We start from the raw sequence: 17,777 nt of genomic DNA, 5'->3' as shown, positions 1-17,777 counted from the left end.
GTCATCTTCTTTGGTTTCATAAATTGGCAATAAATTTATCTGCCAAAAATTAGCTTTGTAATCACATTTACCCATTTTATCGGAATACAAAGATATTTTTAAATTACATTGACTCAGTAGACTTAGGAGAAGCGTTTTATCTGACCAGTAAGAACTTTTTACAGTAAATTAATTTGTAAGATTATATCATGGTAGAACACTGTTTAGAAAATTAAGGTACCAACCCCTTCACAATATGGGTTGGTTTTTTTGGTCAAAAAATGGGAGACAGTGTGGCGTGATGCAGGTTGATGCCTACTCTGTTCCTAATTTCTCCCATGCTTTTTGGTAGAAACAAAGTATTCCTCCCTCCTCCTTGGTACAGCTGAAGAAATATCAATGGGTCAAGTAGCCACAGTGGGTCTTTTCTTCGCCTGCCACTTATAGTTGATGGCAATGGAGAGCAGACTGCCTTCACCACTCTCTTAGATACATGAGATGCACTTCCTAGGGAAAAGTCAGCCAGGACACAAAAGAGGATGCATGCCCTCTCAAGACAACAGCATACCATCAAAAATTAAATTAAAAAAATGATGAACTGGTACAATGAAGAAATGTTGTGATGTTCCATACAGTTTCTTAACTCTTGGCACGCCCTCAGAGCTGAATCAGATTTCAATGCCAATTTCTATGATGGCATCACCAAATTGTACAGAAAGTTTGTCCAAAGCTTGAAGATATTGCAAGATAATTCTTAAATACAGCAAGAAAACAATGCTGAGAAAAATTGGTCATTTTTGTATGGTACATGGAATCATAGAAATGTTACGGCACAGAAAGAGGCCATTCAGCCCATCGTGCTTGTGCCGACCAAAAAATAAAAAACTAACCACTCATTCTAATCCCACCTTCCAGCACCTGATCTGTAGCCTTGCAGGTTACAGCACTTTAGGTGCAGATCCAGGTACCTTTTTAAATGAGTTGAGAGTTTTTGCTTCCATCACCAAACCAGGCAGCGAATTCCAGACACCCACCAGCCTCTGGGTGAAGATTTTCCTCACGTCTCCTCTAATTCCTCTACCAGTTACCTTAAATCTGTGCCCCCTAGTAATTGACCTCTCAGCTAGGGGAAATAGGTCTTTCCTGTCTACTCTATCTAGGCCCCTCATAATCTTGTACAACTCAATTAAGTCACCCATCAGCCTCCTCTGTTCCAAGGAGAACAACCCCAGCTTATCCAATCTTTCCTCATAGCTGCAATTTTCAAGCCCTGGCAACATTCTTGTAAATCTCCTCTGTAGTCTCCCCAGAGCAATTATGTCCTTCTTGTAATGTAGTGACCAGAACTGTACACAAAATTCCAGCTGTGGCCTAACCAATGTTTTATACAGTTCCAGAATTACCTCACTGCTTTTGTATTCTATATCTCGTCTAATAAAGTAAAGCATTCCATATGTTTTTTTGCCATCTTAACCACCTGTCCTGCCATCCTCTGGGGACCTGTGGGCATTCACTCCAAGGTCTCTCATTTCCTCTACCCCTCCCAATATCCTCCCATTTATTGTGTTTTCCTTAGCTTTGTTTGCCTTCTCCAAATGCATTAAATCACACTTCTCTGAATTGAATTCCATTTGCATCTTTTACACCCACTCAACCAAACCATTGTTATTATCCTGTAGTCAACAGCTATACTGTTCACTATCACATACACAGCCAATTTATGTGTCACCTGCAAATTTCCCAATCATGCCTCCCACATTTAAATCCAAATCATTAATATATACAACAAACAGCAAGAGACCCAACACAGCTCAAAATAGATATACACAGGTAAAATGATGTTTGCAGTTGTACTTTGATAAACTTGCTCTTTCCTTACTAATGCGTTTTGTTTTGATGTGTATTTCAATGTGAGGGAATTTTCTCATGAAAACTAATGCCAGATTTTAATAACCTTTCTGTAATTAGCAGATTACAGAACATTGGAGAGCAGGGCCATATGTCCTTATTGGGTCACAGTTTGGCAGCGTATATCTCTGTGCTAGATAAAGAAAGACTGCGAAAACTGACCACTAGGATTTTGTCGGATACCACACTTTGGTTGTGCAGACTTTTCAGGTAATGGTTCTTATCAGTGCAAAGCACATGTAACTACATCCTATCCCATTTACAAAAACTGAACAGTAATATGGTACAGCATGTTACATTCCAGCATTCTCCCACAGGATGGTATGATGCGCCTGTCCTTTAATTTGCTGGCTGTGTAAGAAATTGAAAAAGGAAGTAAGAAGGGTAAAGAGAGAGGGAGATCAGAGGATAATTTAAAAGGGAACCCAAAAATCTTTTATCACCGTACATAAAATAAAAGGAATGGTAGAGCTGATTAAGGGAAAAAAAGGGAAATTTCTTGTGGAGGCAGAGGACATGACTGAGGTTCTGAATGAGTACTTTGTACCTGTCTTCACAAAAGAGGTTGAAGTTAATGCTCAGTAGAGGAAGGGAGCGTAGAGATATTGGATTGAAAGGAAATAGAAAGAAAGGAGGTGCCAAATAAATAAACAACATTTAGTTGGCAAATTATCTGGTGCCAATGGGATGCACCCTGGGTTGCTGAGGGAAGTTAGGCTAGTGATAGCAGGAGCCCTGACAATCTTTCAGTCCTCCTTGGATATTGGAGTGGTGCCGGAGGGCTAGAGGATTTCAGATGTTGCACCCCTATCTAAAAACGGGGAGAGGGATAAATCTGCCAACTGCAGGCCAGTCAGTCCAATCTTACTACTAGAGACTTCGGTCAAGGGCAAAATTAATTCTCACTTGGAGAAGCATGGGTGAATAAGGGTCAGCCAGCTTGGATTTGTTAAAGGCAAATCCTGTCTTACTAACCCGACAATTCTTTGAAGTGTAGAGAAGCATTTAATGGAGTACCACATTTTTGACTAATTGTAAAAATAAAAACACATGGGAATAAAGGAATGCTGGTAACTTGGGTGTTTAATTGGTTAAGGATAGGAGGCAGTGGCAAATTAACATTTTTATGACTGGAGAGAAATATGCAGTGGGGTCCCCAAGGGCTGGTATTAGGATCATTTCTTTTTTTGTTTCATATAAATTACCAGGACTTAGCTTTAAGGAGTACAATTTCAATGCCTGTGGATAATACAAAATTTGGTAACATAGTGGTGAGGAGAATAGTAGAAATGAAGAGGACATAAGTTGCTTGGTGAAATAGGCAGACAAAAGGCAGTTGGAGTTTAAGTCGGATAAGTTTCAGGTAATGTACTTTGGGAAAAACAACATGAAAAGGCAGTATAATCTAAATGCTACTATTTTGAGGTGATGCAAAAAATATTCACAAACCTTTGAAGATGGCAAGACAAGTTGATAAAGTGGTTAAGAAAGCATATGGGAGACTTATTTTGGGCATGGAATACAAATGCAAGGAAGTCTTGCCAAACCTTTAACAGTCACTGGTTAGACTTCAGCTGAAGTATTATGTTCTGTTCTCAACACCATACTTTAGGAAGGATCTTGAGACCTTGGAGAGGGTACAGAGAAGGTTGACCTGGATGATGCCAGAGAACTTCAGTTGTGTGGAGAGATTGGAGAAGCTGAGATTGTTCTCCTTAGACCAGACAAAGCTAAGGGGAGACTTAATACAAAAACAACTTATAGAGCACCTTTAACATGATGAAACATCCCAAGGTGTTTCACAGAGCATTATAAAACAAAGTATGAAATTGAGCCACATAAGGAGATATTAGGTCAGATGACCAAAGCTTGGCTGAAGAGGTAGATTTTAAGGAGTGTCTTAAAGGAGGAAAGTGAGGTAGGGAGGCAGAGAGATGTAAGGAGGGTATTCCTGATCTTGGGGCCTAGGCAACTGAAGGCACGGCCACCAACGCTGGCACTGGGAATACACAAGAGGCCAGAATTAGAGTAGCGCAGATATCTTGGAAGGTTGTGGTACTAGAGGAGATTAGAGATAGCAAGGGGTGAGGCATTAGCGGGGTTTTGATAGGTGATGAATGAACAAACTGCATTTTGGTATGTCAGTTGGTAAGCAGAGGCCATTGATTTAAAATAATTGACTAAATAACTAGAGGAGAAAGGAGAATGTTTTCACATCAGTGGTTGTTAAGATCTGAAACACTACATGAAAGGGTGATGGAAGCTGATTGCATAGGAACTTTCAAAAGGCAATTGGACATGTTGCTGAAGAGGACTGATTTGTGGGGTTAGCAGAAAAATGCTGGGGTTGTGGGATTGAACTGGAGAACTCTTTCAAAGAGCCAGTGCAGGCATGAAAGGCAGAATTGTTTCCTATGCTGCAAGATGTTATAATTCAATGATATAGACTCCTTGGGCCAGGAATTCCTTTGGGCTTTCTCAGCCAAGCCAGTACCTTCAGTTACTACTGCCATTCTGATTTCCAGACTTCCCACGTGACTTCACAAAGAGGGTACATTTCCGTGGATTCCTGTAAAAGGAATAGTCCTGCTCAAAACATTTTTATTACTGAGTACATGCATGAGCTTTAGGATTTAAACATCATGATCGTGAGTTGAAGCCTGAGTTTTGTTCTTCAGGTATGAAAATGGTTCTGCCTATTATCATGAAGATGATCGAGAAGGTCTGTTGAAAGTGTGCAAACTCATCATTCATTCAAACTATGACGACTATGCAACAGAAGGTTTTAACGTCCTGCATAACAAATCCCCTGTCCTCTATATTAGTGCTGCCTGTAGAACAGGCCTGGGCCAGTATATCTGTAACCAGGTAAAATGCATTACTTTTCCTAATACTTTGTATACAAATTGCATCTCAAATGGGATTAATTGCAAACTATTGGTTTTGGGTCAGTATATAACCACCAAAGGATCTGATGTGAATGGACATATAACTACACATATGAGGGACCCATCGAATATATTCATTTAATTCATTCTTCACCATCCATTATTTGGAATATATATTTTTATTTCTGTTACTCTTCAGTTCTGTTTCTGAAAATTCACTAACATTCTGCTCAATTGAATTGACTGCGCAAGTGAAATATTAGAAATGGAGAACAATAGGGGTGTATCAACAGTGCGGACATGAAGGATATAGGTCTCAGGAAATAGTGACATTAAAAACCTTGTGTCTAAATTATACCAGATTCAAGCATTAAACTATAAAAGGAATTGGCACATTGACAACTTTTATGGACCTTGCTGGAATTTGTGTGTGCTTTTAAAGAAGCCAAATTATGCATTTATCTGGAATCCAGAATCTTGGTCATTATTTTGTAAATTTTGGCCTGCATTGCATGATACAATTTTTGATAATTCATTCTTGGGATGCGAGAGTTGCCGATTTATTTATTGACCATCTATAATTGTCCTGAGAAGGTGGTGGGTGGTGAGCCACCTTTTTACGTTTGAATAGCTTGATGGGATGTGTATTAAAATTGTATTTAGCAGAAATTTAAATAAATTTTCTTTTTTTTTGGTTAAATGTTACATGACACCTCATCCCTATTAAATACTGTGTTGCATAAGTTTGAAATTAGTTATTTGCAAAAATTACAGGAAACAATGTTTAATTTTATGCTTATTTTATTTAGTTCAAGGTGTTGCAATAACATTAAATCCCTGTTAATGTAGTTAAGTATTATGGCCATGACAGTATAATTTTAATCTTGCACATATGCTTCAGAGTAGCTAGAAGTGGAGACCATTGGAAACTGTATTTCAACATTACAGTAAACTTGTAACGTCTTTGCAACACCAAATATATTATTTTTAAAAGGAAAATGTATTGGTTTCAGGAAGATACATTATACTGAAACTAAATTGTGTGAATTTTCCTCAATTGTAGCTTGGTCTTCCGATCTCCTGTATGTGCAGTGTGCCTTGTAACACCATGTTTGGATCTCAGCATCAAATGGTAAGTTCTTGATTCATAATATTGGCAGGTGGAGGATGAGTGAGAATTCACACAGTTAGACCTTACAACAAAAGCTTGTTTTGCTGGGTTGTATTTTCAATCCTGCCTTTCAGTTTCAGGAAACCCACTTGTGGTGCCACCTCACCATAATAATATGAATAAATGCTTGTATAACTCCTGCTGCCTACAGATCAGTTACTAATACCAAAGCTCTTCAAAACGCCCTTTCACTAGCATTAATGCTTGCAAACTCCAGTTTGGATTATAATGGTTTGTCATTTATTGCTTTGACAGGATGTAGCCCTACTGGAAAGGCTTATTAAAGATGATATTGAATGTGGAAAACTTCCTCTGTTACTTGTAGCAAACGCAGGTATGTAATAAGGCAGAGAGAAAATGATCTTTTATGCATTGGCACTTCAATTACCCATATTTTTATTTATCCATGTGAATTTTTGTTAATTAAGGGAGACCGGTGGGATTTGGCATTTTTAAAAAAAAATCAGATCACAGTTCTGGGGCGGAGTTTTCCAGTCCTTCACGCTAGCGGGACCTTCCGGTCCTGCATGTCAACGGCTCGCCGGCCCCACTGCGGGGGTGCTGGAAAATTCCTGTAACCCACAGCTTCTTTTCTCTGCCACCAACCATTCCCTTAAATCTCTTTCCCTGTGCCCTCAACCTTCATCTCCATCAAGTGCAGGGAGTTCCTGCATTTCTTTGTCACTAAGATTCAGACCATCCATTATTTGCCTCTGCTCCTACCCTCAATCACCAACACCGCCCCCCACCCCAACCTAGCCCCGATCCAGCAACATTTTTCTAGTTTCTCTCCCATCTCCCCTTATACTCTCTCCAAACTCAACTTCTTCATGATATGATCCGTTGACACGGAGTCAGCTTCCGCAAGTACACTGATGGCACCCTGTTCTACTTCTATTCTACCTTTCTTGCCCTCTCCACTATCTCACTGTCAAATTGCTTGTACAACATCCTATCTTGGATGAGCCACAGTTTCTTCCCAATTAAATATTGGAAAACCAAAGCCTTCATGTAGCTTCATCTGCCTCTGCTGCTGAAACTGTCATCCATTCTTTTGTCATTTCCAAACCCAAGAATTCCAAATCTCTCCCATCCTTCATGGCCTGTAAATGTCCACTCATCCAATACTCTGCTTTCCGTATTCTATCCTGCATGGAATGTTGCTCATCCATCACTTGGTCCTTGCTTGTCTACAAGGGCTCCCAGCCGTTTTAAAGCCTCCAATTTAAAGTTTACATCTTCATGTTGAAATCCCTTTTTGATCTTGGCCCTCCCTATTTCTTCAACCTCCTCCACCCCTACAACCCCCTTAAACCTTTAAATTTCCCTGACTTGTATGTCTTATGCATCTTCTCTCCCATCACCATTGGCAGCCGTGCCTCTTGCTATTTAGACCCCATGCTTTAGAATGGCTTCCCAAAGTCCCTGCAAAACTTCACCTCTCCCCTCCTTCAAGACCCAACTCACAACCCACCTTTTTGACTAATCTTTCGGTAATCCCTCCTAATATTTGCTTCTTTGGCCCACTATCTATTTTTGAGTGATTATATTTCTCCATAGTGTCTTGAGATGGTTTTTAACTATAAGGGTGCTTATGTAAATACAAGTTGTTGTTGATCTACTGGCACATGGTGACCTACACCATGTGAGTGCTACAGGCAGTATTTATTCACTTCAGGAATCCTGTAGGCAGCCTCTGCAGTTCTGATATCAACAGAGTTGCCGAATTTAAAAGCCACAGAGAATGCCTTTATTTAAATGCAGTTCTCACCAGCACATTAGCATGCTTAATCAGTAAGGCATTATATTGATACTAAAGCCACCACCTCCACTGAGATCAGTGCTACAGAGACTGTTAATGGGATGGCTGGGGGTGATATTTGACCTATGTTAGTTTGAATGGGTCTCCTAGACATGGAGATTTTTTTTTAACTTATTTTAGGCACACCAGGCGCAGGACATACAGACAAACTTGCAAGGTTAAAGGAACTCTGCAGCCAGTTCAAGATGTGGTTGCATGTAGAAGGGTAAGAATAAGCATTTTAATCAAGTTCAATGCTAAATTTAATGATTGAATGCAATTCATTTACTTCAAAATGTTCTTGTCCAATGAAAATGCTATGCTATTTTGTTACATTTGAGTGACAAGTTACTTAAAGGTTTAGTGCAATCAGTGCAAAGAAATGTTTTGGTGAAGGAAGCATGTTAAGATTTCCACTTGTACAAACATTTAGCTGACACAATTGATGTACCCATTAAAAATGAAGAACTTGCGTGTAACTAATTAAAGGATTAGAGATCAGTGGGCAAATGCCCATGTGTAACGGTACTGAGTCATGAAGACCAGGAAAGTTGGAGGTTGATCCCCACCTGTGTTGATCTCAACCGAACTACAAGTGTAGAAGCTACAGTGTCTCCAGGTTAGGCAGGGGAAACATAGACTAATCTGCACAGAGCCAGCAAGGTTTTTTATTCCATTAAGTGGCCTCTTCTAGTATACTTCTCTTTTGTCAAGTGTTTTCACTGACCTCTGATGTGTTGCTAAAATTAGATTTGTTTTTCTGTTGCAGTGTTAATTTGGCCACATTGACACTTGGTTATGTTTCTTCATCTGTACTGGTTAGTAACATTTTGGTTTAATGAAGTAGTTTGATCATTTTAGTTACTTATTTTTACTGTTTATATGATCCCTGGAGGCATGTGGAATTTCAGGTAGTTTAAATTTAATATTCGTTGAACCAGTATTATAAAACATTCTAAGACAATGTAATGTAAGTAACAAATACAAAATGGAAGGAGATGCCTATGGCCCTTTGTGTACTATGGCTAATTGCTTACTTCAGAAAGCTGAGAGAAGAAACGTTTTTAATTTGGGAATGAATCCTCAATGTTTGACTTTACCTCTTTTTGGCTGTCATTAGAATTATTTGATACCATATTAGCATGTGCATGGTACAGATGTTTAACACTCTCATGTTTATAGGCTGCAACTAAATGTGACAGCATGACCTTGACTTTAGGACCCTGGTTAGGTCTCCCAGCTGTGCCTGCAGTGACACTATATAGACATGAGGACCCTTCATTGGTAAGTGCTTTATTGCTTCAAGACAAACATGCAAAGAACTAAGAATTTATACATATATATTTTAGCTTCATAAATTTAAGAGATTATATGGCCTGAAATAATTAGTAACTTTGCAGTGTTTAAATGTAAATGACTCTCTTTGAACCAAACATTTGACAAAAAAACAATCCAGAAAAATATCCAAATCAATGTTATAGGCTCCAAATTTAAAGGAAGATTGTTTAAACTCTGTGTGTTTATCTTCAAAGGTTTTTACTGAGCTCTAGAATCTTTGGTATAATCAACTATCACTTTAGTCTCTAGCTGCGGGACTCACCACAAGTCAGCCAGTTGAGAAACTCCGAGCTTTGCCCCTCTGGCTCTCTCTACAATACTTGGGACATGATGGGATAGTTGACAGAATCAAGTATGCTTCTCAGTTGGTAAGTGTCTGTTTATTGTTTTATCTTTAACTTGGTATTTAACAATCATTAAATAAATCATCAATAATACCCACAGATACATGATGCCCCAAATTTGGTTATATAAGCACTAATAATTTTCATCAAGACAGATAATTCCACCCATAACATTTTGTCTTTTGGGCAGCATACAGAGAGACCTTAGGCTGCTTAACTTGATTCATGCTTCCAATCGACCAGTGAGGCAGATGTTGATTGTATTCTTGAGAGAAACCTTCAAACGATTCAGCTGCCCCGATTGAAGTTTGGGTATGGCAGCATTTGTAAGAAAAAAACAGTTTTAAAATACTCAAATATTTCATTGAAGCATGAAAGGGAAAATTAATTTGGAAAAATGTTTGAGTATTCTCTAACTAGATTGGAATGAGTTAAAGATGTCTCAGTCCCAAAGCTAGGTGTGAATTTTTATATCAGACACTTTTCTGATAGCAGATGTTGCTAATGTTCTCTGTAAGATCATAGAAGTCCAAGGCAAGAAATATCACTCCTTCCTACCAACCAACTGTGTTTTGAACTCCACTAAAATCTTTGATTTCATCAGCTTACCTGAGAGGTATTCCAAACATTTATAAGCCTTGATTATTTTTTGAAAATCTGCTTTTTCATTTTCCTCTCGTTAATTTAAATTTGTATTTTGTTAAGCAATTTTCTGGGCGCTCCATATTTACTGCTACTACAACAACTTGCATTTACTGTATGTAGCACCTTTGATGTCAAACAAAATTTCAAGGATTTCACAACCACAGCCAAAGACTGAGATATTAGGTGTGCTGACCAAAAGTTGAGTCAAAGCAGTGGGTTTGAAGGAGTTGAAAGGTGCGGAGATGCAGAGGCTGCAGTGAGGTAAGGGATGAGCAATAAATGCTGGCCTAGCCAGCGACGCCCAAATCCTGGAAATGAATTTTAAGAAAGACAAGGAGGGAAAATGTGCCATGATCATGATCACAAAGGATGTCATTTGGGATTTTGATGACAGCTGTTTTGGATAATGGCGGGGTGAAGGGAAGGGGGATACAAAAAGTATCAGAGTATGGATGAGTTGTTGGGCTGGATAAGGTTACAGAGATGGGGATGGGTTGGGCCACATGAGGATAAAAAGTTTAAACTTGTGACACAAGGTGGAACTAGTATCCGAAATGTGCATGTAAATGGACATAAAGGGAATTTGGGTTACATAGGCATGGTGGAATTTAGGAGAAAAAAATGACAATCCCAAACAGAGGAGACAGTATGAAACAGTCCAATGAGACTGTGATGGAATAAGGTCTACTTGTGGGCACCGTGAAGCCAGGATGGAGTGTCCACAAACCCAAGGGAGTCAATCCAGATAATATGCTATTTAATATTTTATTTACCTCCCTGCAGCCTCTGCTTCAGGAATTCATTAAGGCTCCTTAGACAGCACCTTCCAAACCCACAAACACTACCATCTAGAAGTACAAAGGCAACAGATAGATGGGAATGCCACCATCTGGAAGTTCCCCTCCAAGTCACTCACCATCCTGAGTTGGAAATATATCGCCGTTCCTTCACTGTCACTGGATCAAAATCCTGGAACTCCCTCCCTAACAGCACTGTGGGTGCACCTACATCACATGGCCTGCAGCAGGTTCAAGAAGGCAGTTCACCACCACCTTCTCAAGGGCAATTAGGGAGGGGCAATAAATGCTGGCCCAGCCAGCGAAGCCCACATCCTGTGAATGAATGAAAAAAAACTCTCTCATCTTCCCATTTGTTTAAGTTTATTGAATCTTCTCTTAATACACACTCTCTTATAGGTAGAATAGTTCTTGCTGTTTTTTATTTACTCTGTTTCTTGCATTCCTCGTTTAAAAGATGGTGACATAAACTGCACAAAGTACTCTTAGGTCTGGTCTGACCAGCGCAGTACGTCACTTCAGCATTACCCTGTAGGTTTACATCCCAGTGTTTTAGAGATCTCTGCAACATTACTTCCCTCCCCATATTAGAAATGATAAGACTCAGCACACTAAAATGCAGCATGTTTTACACGCCCAGTGTGTTGCCAGTCCCAAAAATCTGACCAGGATTTGAAACTGTTTGTTTTGTACAGTGAGAGACTATTAAACCATGAAACTACAAGCCTTCTGGCTGTTCCTTTCTGGGCCAACCAGTTTTGTAAGCTTTTAACTTGTGAACTTTGATTCTCAGTAAACATGATTATAGCAATGAAATGAATCAAGCATCAGGAACAACTTTATTACTGTAATACTAACCATAAAGTATTAAAATAAGCATTTGCATTTGCCCTGTCAGTATACTGGATTTGCCTTGTCACACTTCAGAGAATTGGACAGGAAGCAAGCTGCATATCCATTTGTAGAATAACCTTCCGGATCAATGGTAATTACTCCCTTTGGCTTCTTTCAAGCTCATGGAGATTCTGGGCTTTGTTTCAGCAAAGCTCAGGCAAGTGTTTTTATTTTTGCTGTCAAATATATCTGACTGCTGCAATGTTGGCCGGCGGGCTCATGCTGTTATGTGCAGCAGACACAGCAGGGCCTATTTCAGGCATCCTTTTCTAGAATCCGCTTTGATCTACAGGGGTTCAACAGCATGGCCATGAGTTAGATAATTGGTCGTTCATGGGGGTGGTGGGGGAAAGGCATCCTGTCCGACAGCAACATTATTACAACTCCATGTCTTTAGCCGCAAGGATTCTGTCTCCTTTTTATTCAAGGATTAAAGAGGAATATTATACCATTTTTATTGATAGTCTGGTATAAATTATTCTTAGAAATTGCAACACTAAAATTGGTGAAAGTGATGTGTTGACTCTCGTACAATTTCTACAAAGTATAAGAAACCACGAACATAAGTATTTGTATGATTTGTTGATCTGTATATATAATGGGGAAAAGTGATAACTAGAGTGCCCAGGGATTATTGCTGGGCGTCCTACTCTTATTTGTATTAAAGGCTTGGATTCAAAAGCTCAAAGTAAACCAGTCAAATCATGATCATATTAAACTTAGGAAGGGGAATTGAATCTGAAGAGAATGGCAAAAATGTACAAAATTACTTATGTAAAATATTTAACTAGAAAAGCACTGACAGATGAAATTAAGAGGTAAGTGTGAAGGAAAGTGAACATATTTTGTTGAATCAGCTAATGGTGAAAGTTAGGAGACATCCTGGGGTAATAGACACTGGGTTTAACATAAAAGCAAAAAACTGCGGATGCTGGAAATCCGAAACAAAAACAAAAATACCTGGAAAAACTCAGCAGGTCTGACAGCATCTGCGGAGAGGAACACAGTTAACATTTCGAGTCCGTATGACTCTTCACCAGAACTGGGTTTAACCTGATGTGGGATAGCAATCAAAGCAAATTCTATGTAACCAAGATAATAATCCAGATTGCAGGATGTCATGCACAGTCTGAGCATTGTGCTCAGGTGACATCTATTCTGTTTTGGTCAACAAAGCTCAAGTAAAGTTATCAGACCTTGAAAGTGGTGCAGAAAAGAACCACTAAGCAATCTATAGTATTGTAAAACAGTTATGAGGAAGTAAGTAGAAAAAACCTGGGGTTTTAAAACCAAAAGACCAAGGTAGAATTCAGAAAGGTATGTAAGATAGTAGGTGGTATAGAAAGAACACTGCTTTGAGTTTAATAGTTGAGATTGGACATAGGGACACACTCAAAACTAACAAAAGGCAAATTCAGGGCTGATATTAGGATGTTCCTCTTTGTTCGCACACACCCAGACAGTGATGAACATAGAGGGGCAGGGGACTGTAAGTAAAAACGCCAGAAACATTTAAGAAACCATTAAATGCCATGATGGAAATACCTGTAGGTTCTTTCTGGATAGGTGCACTGAGATGTGCCAAACATCTGTCTTATCATTATCAATCTTGCGACAACAATTTTGCCATGTACTTGTGGTATTCCTTTCCATTTCAATCATCTTTCTTGGGTACATTATATGATACCTCAGCATTCCCAGATGGAGCAAGGGAAAAAACATTTTTAATTCATTCGTGGCCACATGTTGTGTGATGGCGACTAGATGTGAATCTTCATGGATATTGGATGCCATTAAGATTGGATTCAGTGTGGTTCACATACTCCAATCATTTGTCAGTGCTCAGGATCATCTTCTTGCTAAAGAATGACATTTAGATGAGGCACCAGAGGGAATATCGTTACCCCAGATGCAAGGAATAAAACGGGGTGGGGGGGTGGGTAGTTGGAGGAGGAAAAACATTTGTAACAGTTGTTTCATTTATTTTTTAGAGCCAGAGATTGCTGGAAAACTTAAGAAAACTAAGTTCTATTAGAACTTCGGTAAGTATTTTACTTGTATCTTTATGGCATTTGGCAATTTGAATAGAATAAACACCACATGGTGATTACTTAAGTCATGTAATGCAACATTAGAATACAAACTTTCAGAAGAACATTGCAAGAGAAATTTTGATATTCACAATGTTAGCTATTAATTATACTTGATTTGGTTAATTGGGATTTGTATCAGTTGTTAAAGGTGTTATATTTAATTTTAAACCAACTTGCTGGATGTAGTCCAGAAATGACCATATTAGTTTTAAGAAAGCTACAAACTTCTTAAGACGTTTCTTATCAACCTTGCACCCCTTTGAAAATGAGTATGTTGGATATTATTCATCCATCTCTTTTTGAGTGTGTGTAACCTTCAAAGATGATAAATGTACATTTTTGTGTGTGTATTTGAATTTAAATATTTTCATTGTGCATTTTAATTCTTCCAAATGTGGTAGATAAATAACTATCAGACACCTCTGAATTCTCTAAAGGTCAGCTACAACAACATCCTTTTAAAATTATAAAATGCCCTCTAAGAAATTAGAAGCATAATCAGACAAAGAAGGAGCAATTAGGAAGAGTAACTAAAAGCTTGAATCAAAGGGAAAGGTGTTAAAGAGGGTTTTTTAAAAAAAAAAATTAGAGGTGGAGAGGTTTAGGGAGGGAATTCCAGAGCTTAGGATCTGGATGGCACAGCTGCCGATATTGGGGTGAAAGGTGTGGGGAATGCGCAAGGGTTCAGAGTAGAGGTGCACAAAGTTCTGAGGGTTTTCAGGCTCGTGAAGGCTACAGGGGTAGGAGGGGCAAGGCCATGAAGGGATATGAACATGAGGATGAATACTTTATATTGGAGGTGTTGGGCAACTAACTGGAAACCAGAGTAGGTCAGCAAGAACTGGGCTGATGGGTTAGCAGACCTGTTTACCCGTGAGGAAATGGGCAGCAAAGGCTTGGATGAGTTGAAGTTTATGGATGGGAGGATGGCATCGAGTGCATTGGAATAGTCAGATCTGGAGGTGTCAAAGATCTGAATGAGAATTTCTGCAGCAAATAGGGTGAAGCAGGAAACTTCCTGAGATTGATGATATTGCAGATGTGGAAATAGAAAGTCTTTGTGAGAGAGATGATATGCTGTCAGAGGTTAACTAGGATGCCAAGGTTGCAAACTTGAAGACAGTGACCGAGAAGGGTAATTGAATTGGCACAAGAGTATGAGGTTTGTGGAAGGGGCTGAAGGCTGAAGTGCTGGAAACCACTGTTACATCTATAAATGCTGCCTTTCACTGCTGGCTGTTAAATGTATTCTTTTTCCAAATATTTCTCTTTAATTATCAGGTTAGAACTTCCTTTCATGAATGTCATCTCAGACCACTGAAGTGACCAGTGAAATTTGAGTGTTCCTGCAGAAGAGATAGGGGGAAACTATCAGGGTGCATAGTCCTCAACATGCTCCTATACTATTAATAGCTGTGACGGAGCAGCATTAACAGAGGACTGGGCCCTGATGTGTGCCCAGCTTTTGTATCAGGGAATGGTGTCTGGTTTGGGGAAGAGAATAGCTTTTGCTTTTGGAAATAAAGGTCACCTTTGAACATACAGTATATTGTTGGTTTTGGTTAAAACACAATTATATATCTCAAAGCTTGTTCTGATTATTCTGCAGCTGATGAGCAATTTTTAAATCAACTTTTAATTATGAACTATTTTCTAATTGATAATGTTTAATTTTTTTGTAATAAGACTGAATCACTGAATCATTTCAGGAGGTAATCACCAAACCTAAGGAACAGACATTTACTGGAAAGTCTGTAGGAAATATCTTGGGGAATATTCTTTTGGCAATTGTAGGTGGAGTAAAGTGATGCCTGCTAAACTGTTTATTGCTAACTTGCATCCAATTCTTTTGAAACATTAATTATATGTAGCTGCAAGATATAGAAGTTACATGATCCATTTAACATCCAATTTTCTAACTTAAATAAGCTCTTTGTTTAACTTAGTGTGGTTATATCCATCAGAATGTTACCAGTTTATTATAGTTAAATAGCCTAATATTGAATAATTGCAACTACAGTAATATGTAGATGGCAAGAGGGCTGTTCAACGTGGAATGTGTTGCTTTGCATTGGTGAGAATTACATGCATGTATAACAAAATAGTTAGCTGCTAGTTGGGAAAAAATGAGAAAAATCCCCAGCTCCACTTGAATATATTTTGGAACAGTATTGGAAAACAGGGCAGAGCAGTAGGTTTGACACTGGCCTGTCACCTCGGTTCAAACCCAGCCAGACTGATTAGATGAAAATATTCTTTGTACATGATGAGTTTGAACATCTCCATCCAGAACCAAGTGAGTGTGGGCCTAATTCAGGATTAACTGACAATCTCACTCAAAAGGCCATAGCATGAACTGCTTTGGGAAATGGAAAGAAATGTCACACTGGTGCTGTGAAGGTTGCATTTCTGAAGTTCAGGCTGAGGAATGTTGGGCAAAGTAGATGGAGTTTCATTCTGTGCTATATCTGACCTCGGAGTGCTCATTCCCAAAAACTAACATTCCTCAACTTGATAAGTGCAAAAACTTGTGGGAAAAGCTACAAGTGTATTTTAAGGTTTTCAGGGTCTGTTTTTCATTCTTTGTTCTTATCACATTGAAATAATTTTTATATCAATTTTTGACCATCCATCTGTTCAGGCCTTGCAACAAATCTCAGCCTGTATGTCCATGTGGAATATTGGATACTTTTGAATAATCATTCAGGAAAAAAATGTCTCGTACTATTGTACTTGCCACTTGATACCAAATTCTTTCAAGCTCAGTGTTGCACTAATTTTTATTACCCTTTTACCTATGACATACCACTGCAATGCATTCAAAATGTCCTCATAGGCCTGTAATAAATCTTTGCTGTTTTACTTATTTAGGATTTCTTTAATGACTGATTGATTGTGGTGCTGCAGCCTTGTCTTTTCTCAACTTTCCAATGTGTAACTACAGGCAGAATTTTACAGCCTCGCCCTTCAGCGGGATCTTCTGGTCCCGCCAAAGTCAGTGGAGTTTTGAAGGGATCACTGCATTTTCCGGCCCTGCCCCCACTGCAACGGGGCCTTAAAATTCCGCCCTGCATAAAGTTTATGTTGAAACTGAACAGGTGCCCTTTACATGCACCAAAAAGAATTTATTACAATGCCAGTAGTTTTTTGCAGTAATTCCTAAACAGCCTTCTAACCAGTGCTACAAAATCATATGCTTACATGAGTGGCTCCGTAAGCGGTGTTGTTTGTCTTTGCACCGAACACAGAATATATTTTGTAACTTTGTTAGAGAATTGTTTGGACTGTAAATGGACCATGTGCAAATTCTCCCCTGTGGCTGTTCTTCTGTTAACTAACAATACTTGGCTCTGAATGCTCATTTCTTGTCCTGTGTCAATCAAACCAAATTATGGATTACTGCATGTGCATGATGTAATGTGCATGTAATAGGATCTTCATTTTATTTGCTCCTTGAGTAAAAGGAAATGACTTTGCCAAAGATGAAGGACATTTTAATTGTTGCATGGCAATGAAAGGCCTTTGACATATCAAGAAACATTACGCATTCCATTAAAGCAATTTGTAGTTGTTTACACTTATCTAAAGTGATAGTACAGATAAAGAAGTCCCAAATGCAATTAAAATCTGTAATAACCCTTTGCCTTCATAGGACTACAATTTCAAAAAATTAAACGCTCTTGAGAAATGCTGTGTAATTTCCCCATCTGGTCAAAAATGCTGAGATTGCGCAAGAAATTAATTTTTCAACCACGTTGTTGTTTTCAGTGATTTGTACTCTGCACTTTTAGACTATTTGGATTTTAAAAATTTCTATATGCAAGCTAAAATATGATAATATTAAAGTTAATAAAAGTTTTATCCAATGGCAAAGTGTTAAATAATCTGTCTGTGGAGTGATCAAAATTGTATGACAGTG

The 17,777-nt window shown here is 38.7% G+C and overlaps 1 protein-coding gene across 3 annotated transcripts in view; it reads left to right on the top strand.

The window, feature by feature from the left end:
• Positions 1 to 17,777, top strand: part of pdxdc1 (pyridoxal-dependent decarboxylase domain containing 1) — a 62,781-nt gene that overhangs the window by 25,678 nt on the left and 19,326 nt on the right. The window contains exons 5-14 of one of the 3 annotated variants that reach the window (XM_078559134.1): positions 1,951 to 2,097; positions 4,566 to 4,755; positions 5,839 to 5,907; positions 6,202 to 6,280; positions 7,889 to 7,973; positions 8,517 to 8,565; positions 8,930 to 9,031; positions 9,328 to 9,453; positions 13,757 to 13,807; positions 15,568 to 15,648. In XM_078559134.1, the coding sequence (XP_078415260.1) occupies positions 1,951 to 2,097; positions 4,566 to 4,755; positions 5,839 to 5,907; positions 6,202 to 6,280; positions 7,889 to 7,973; positions 8,517 to 8,565; positions 8,930 to 9,031; positions 9,328 to 9,453; positions 13,757 to 13,807; positions 15,568 to 15,648 (979 nt within the window). Of the gene's footprint in view, positions 1 to 1,947; positions 2,098 to 4,565; positions 4,756 to 5,838; positions 5,908 to 6,201; positions 6,281 to 7,888; positions 7,974 to 8,516; positions 8,566 to 8,929; positions 9,032 to 9,327; positions 9,454 to 13,756; positions 13,808 to 15,567; positions 15,649 to 17,777 lie in introns of all 3 variants that reach the window. The other 2 variants (XM_078559136.1, XM_078559135.1) reach the window with 2 other exon arrangements.

Source organism: Cetorhinus maximus, chromosome 15 (genome assembly GCF_964194155.1).
Source record: "Cetorhinus maximus chromosome 15, sCetMax3.hap1.1, whole genome shotgun sequence".
Lineage (NCBI taxonomy): Eukaryota > Metazoa > Chordata > Chondrichthyes > Lamniformes > Cetorhinidae > Cetorhinus > Cetorhinus maximus.
Note: the sequence above shows the minus strand (reverse complement) of the source record. Positions and strands in the feature narration are given on the sequence as shown.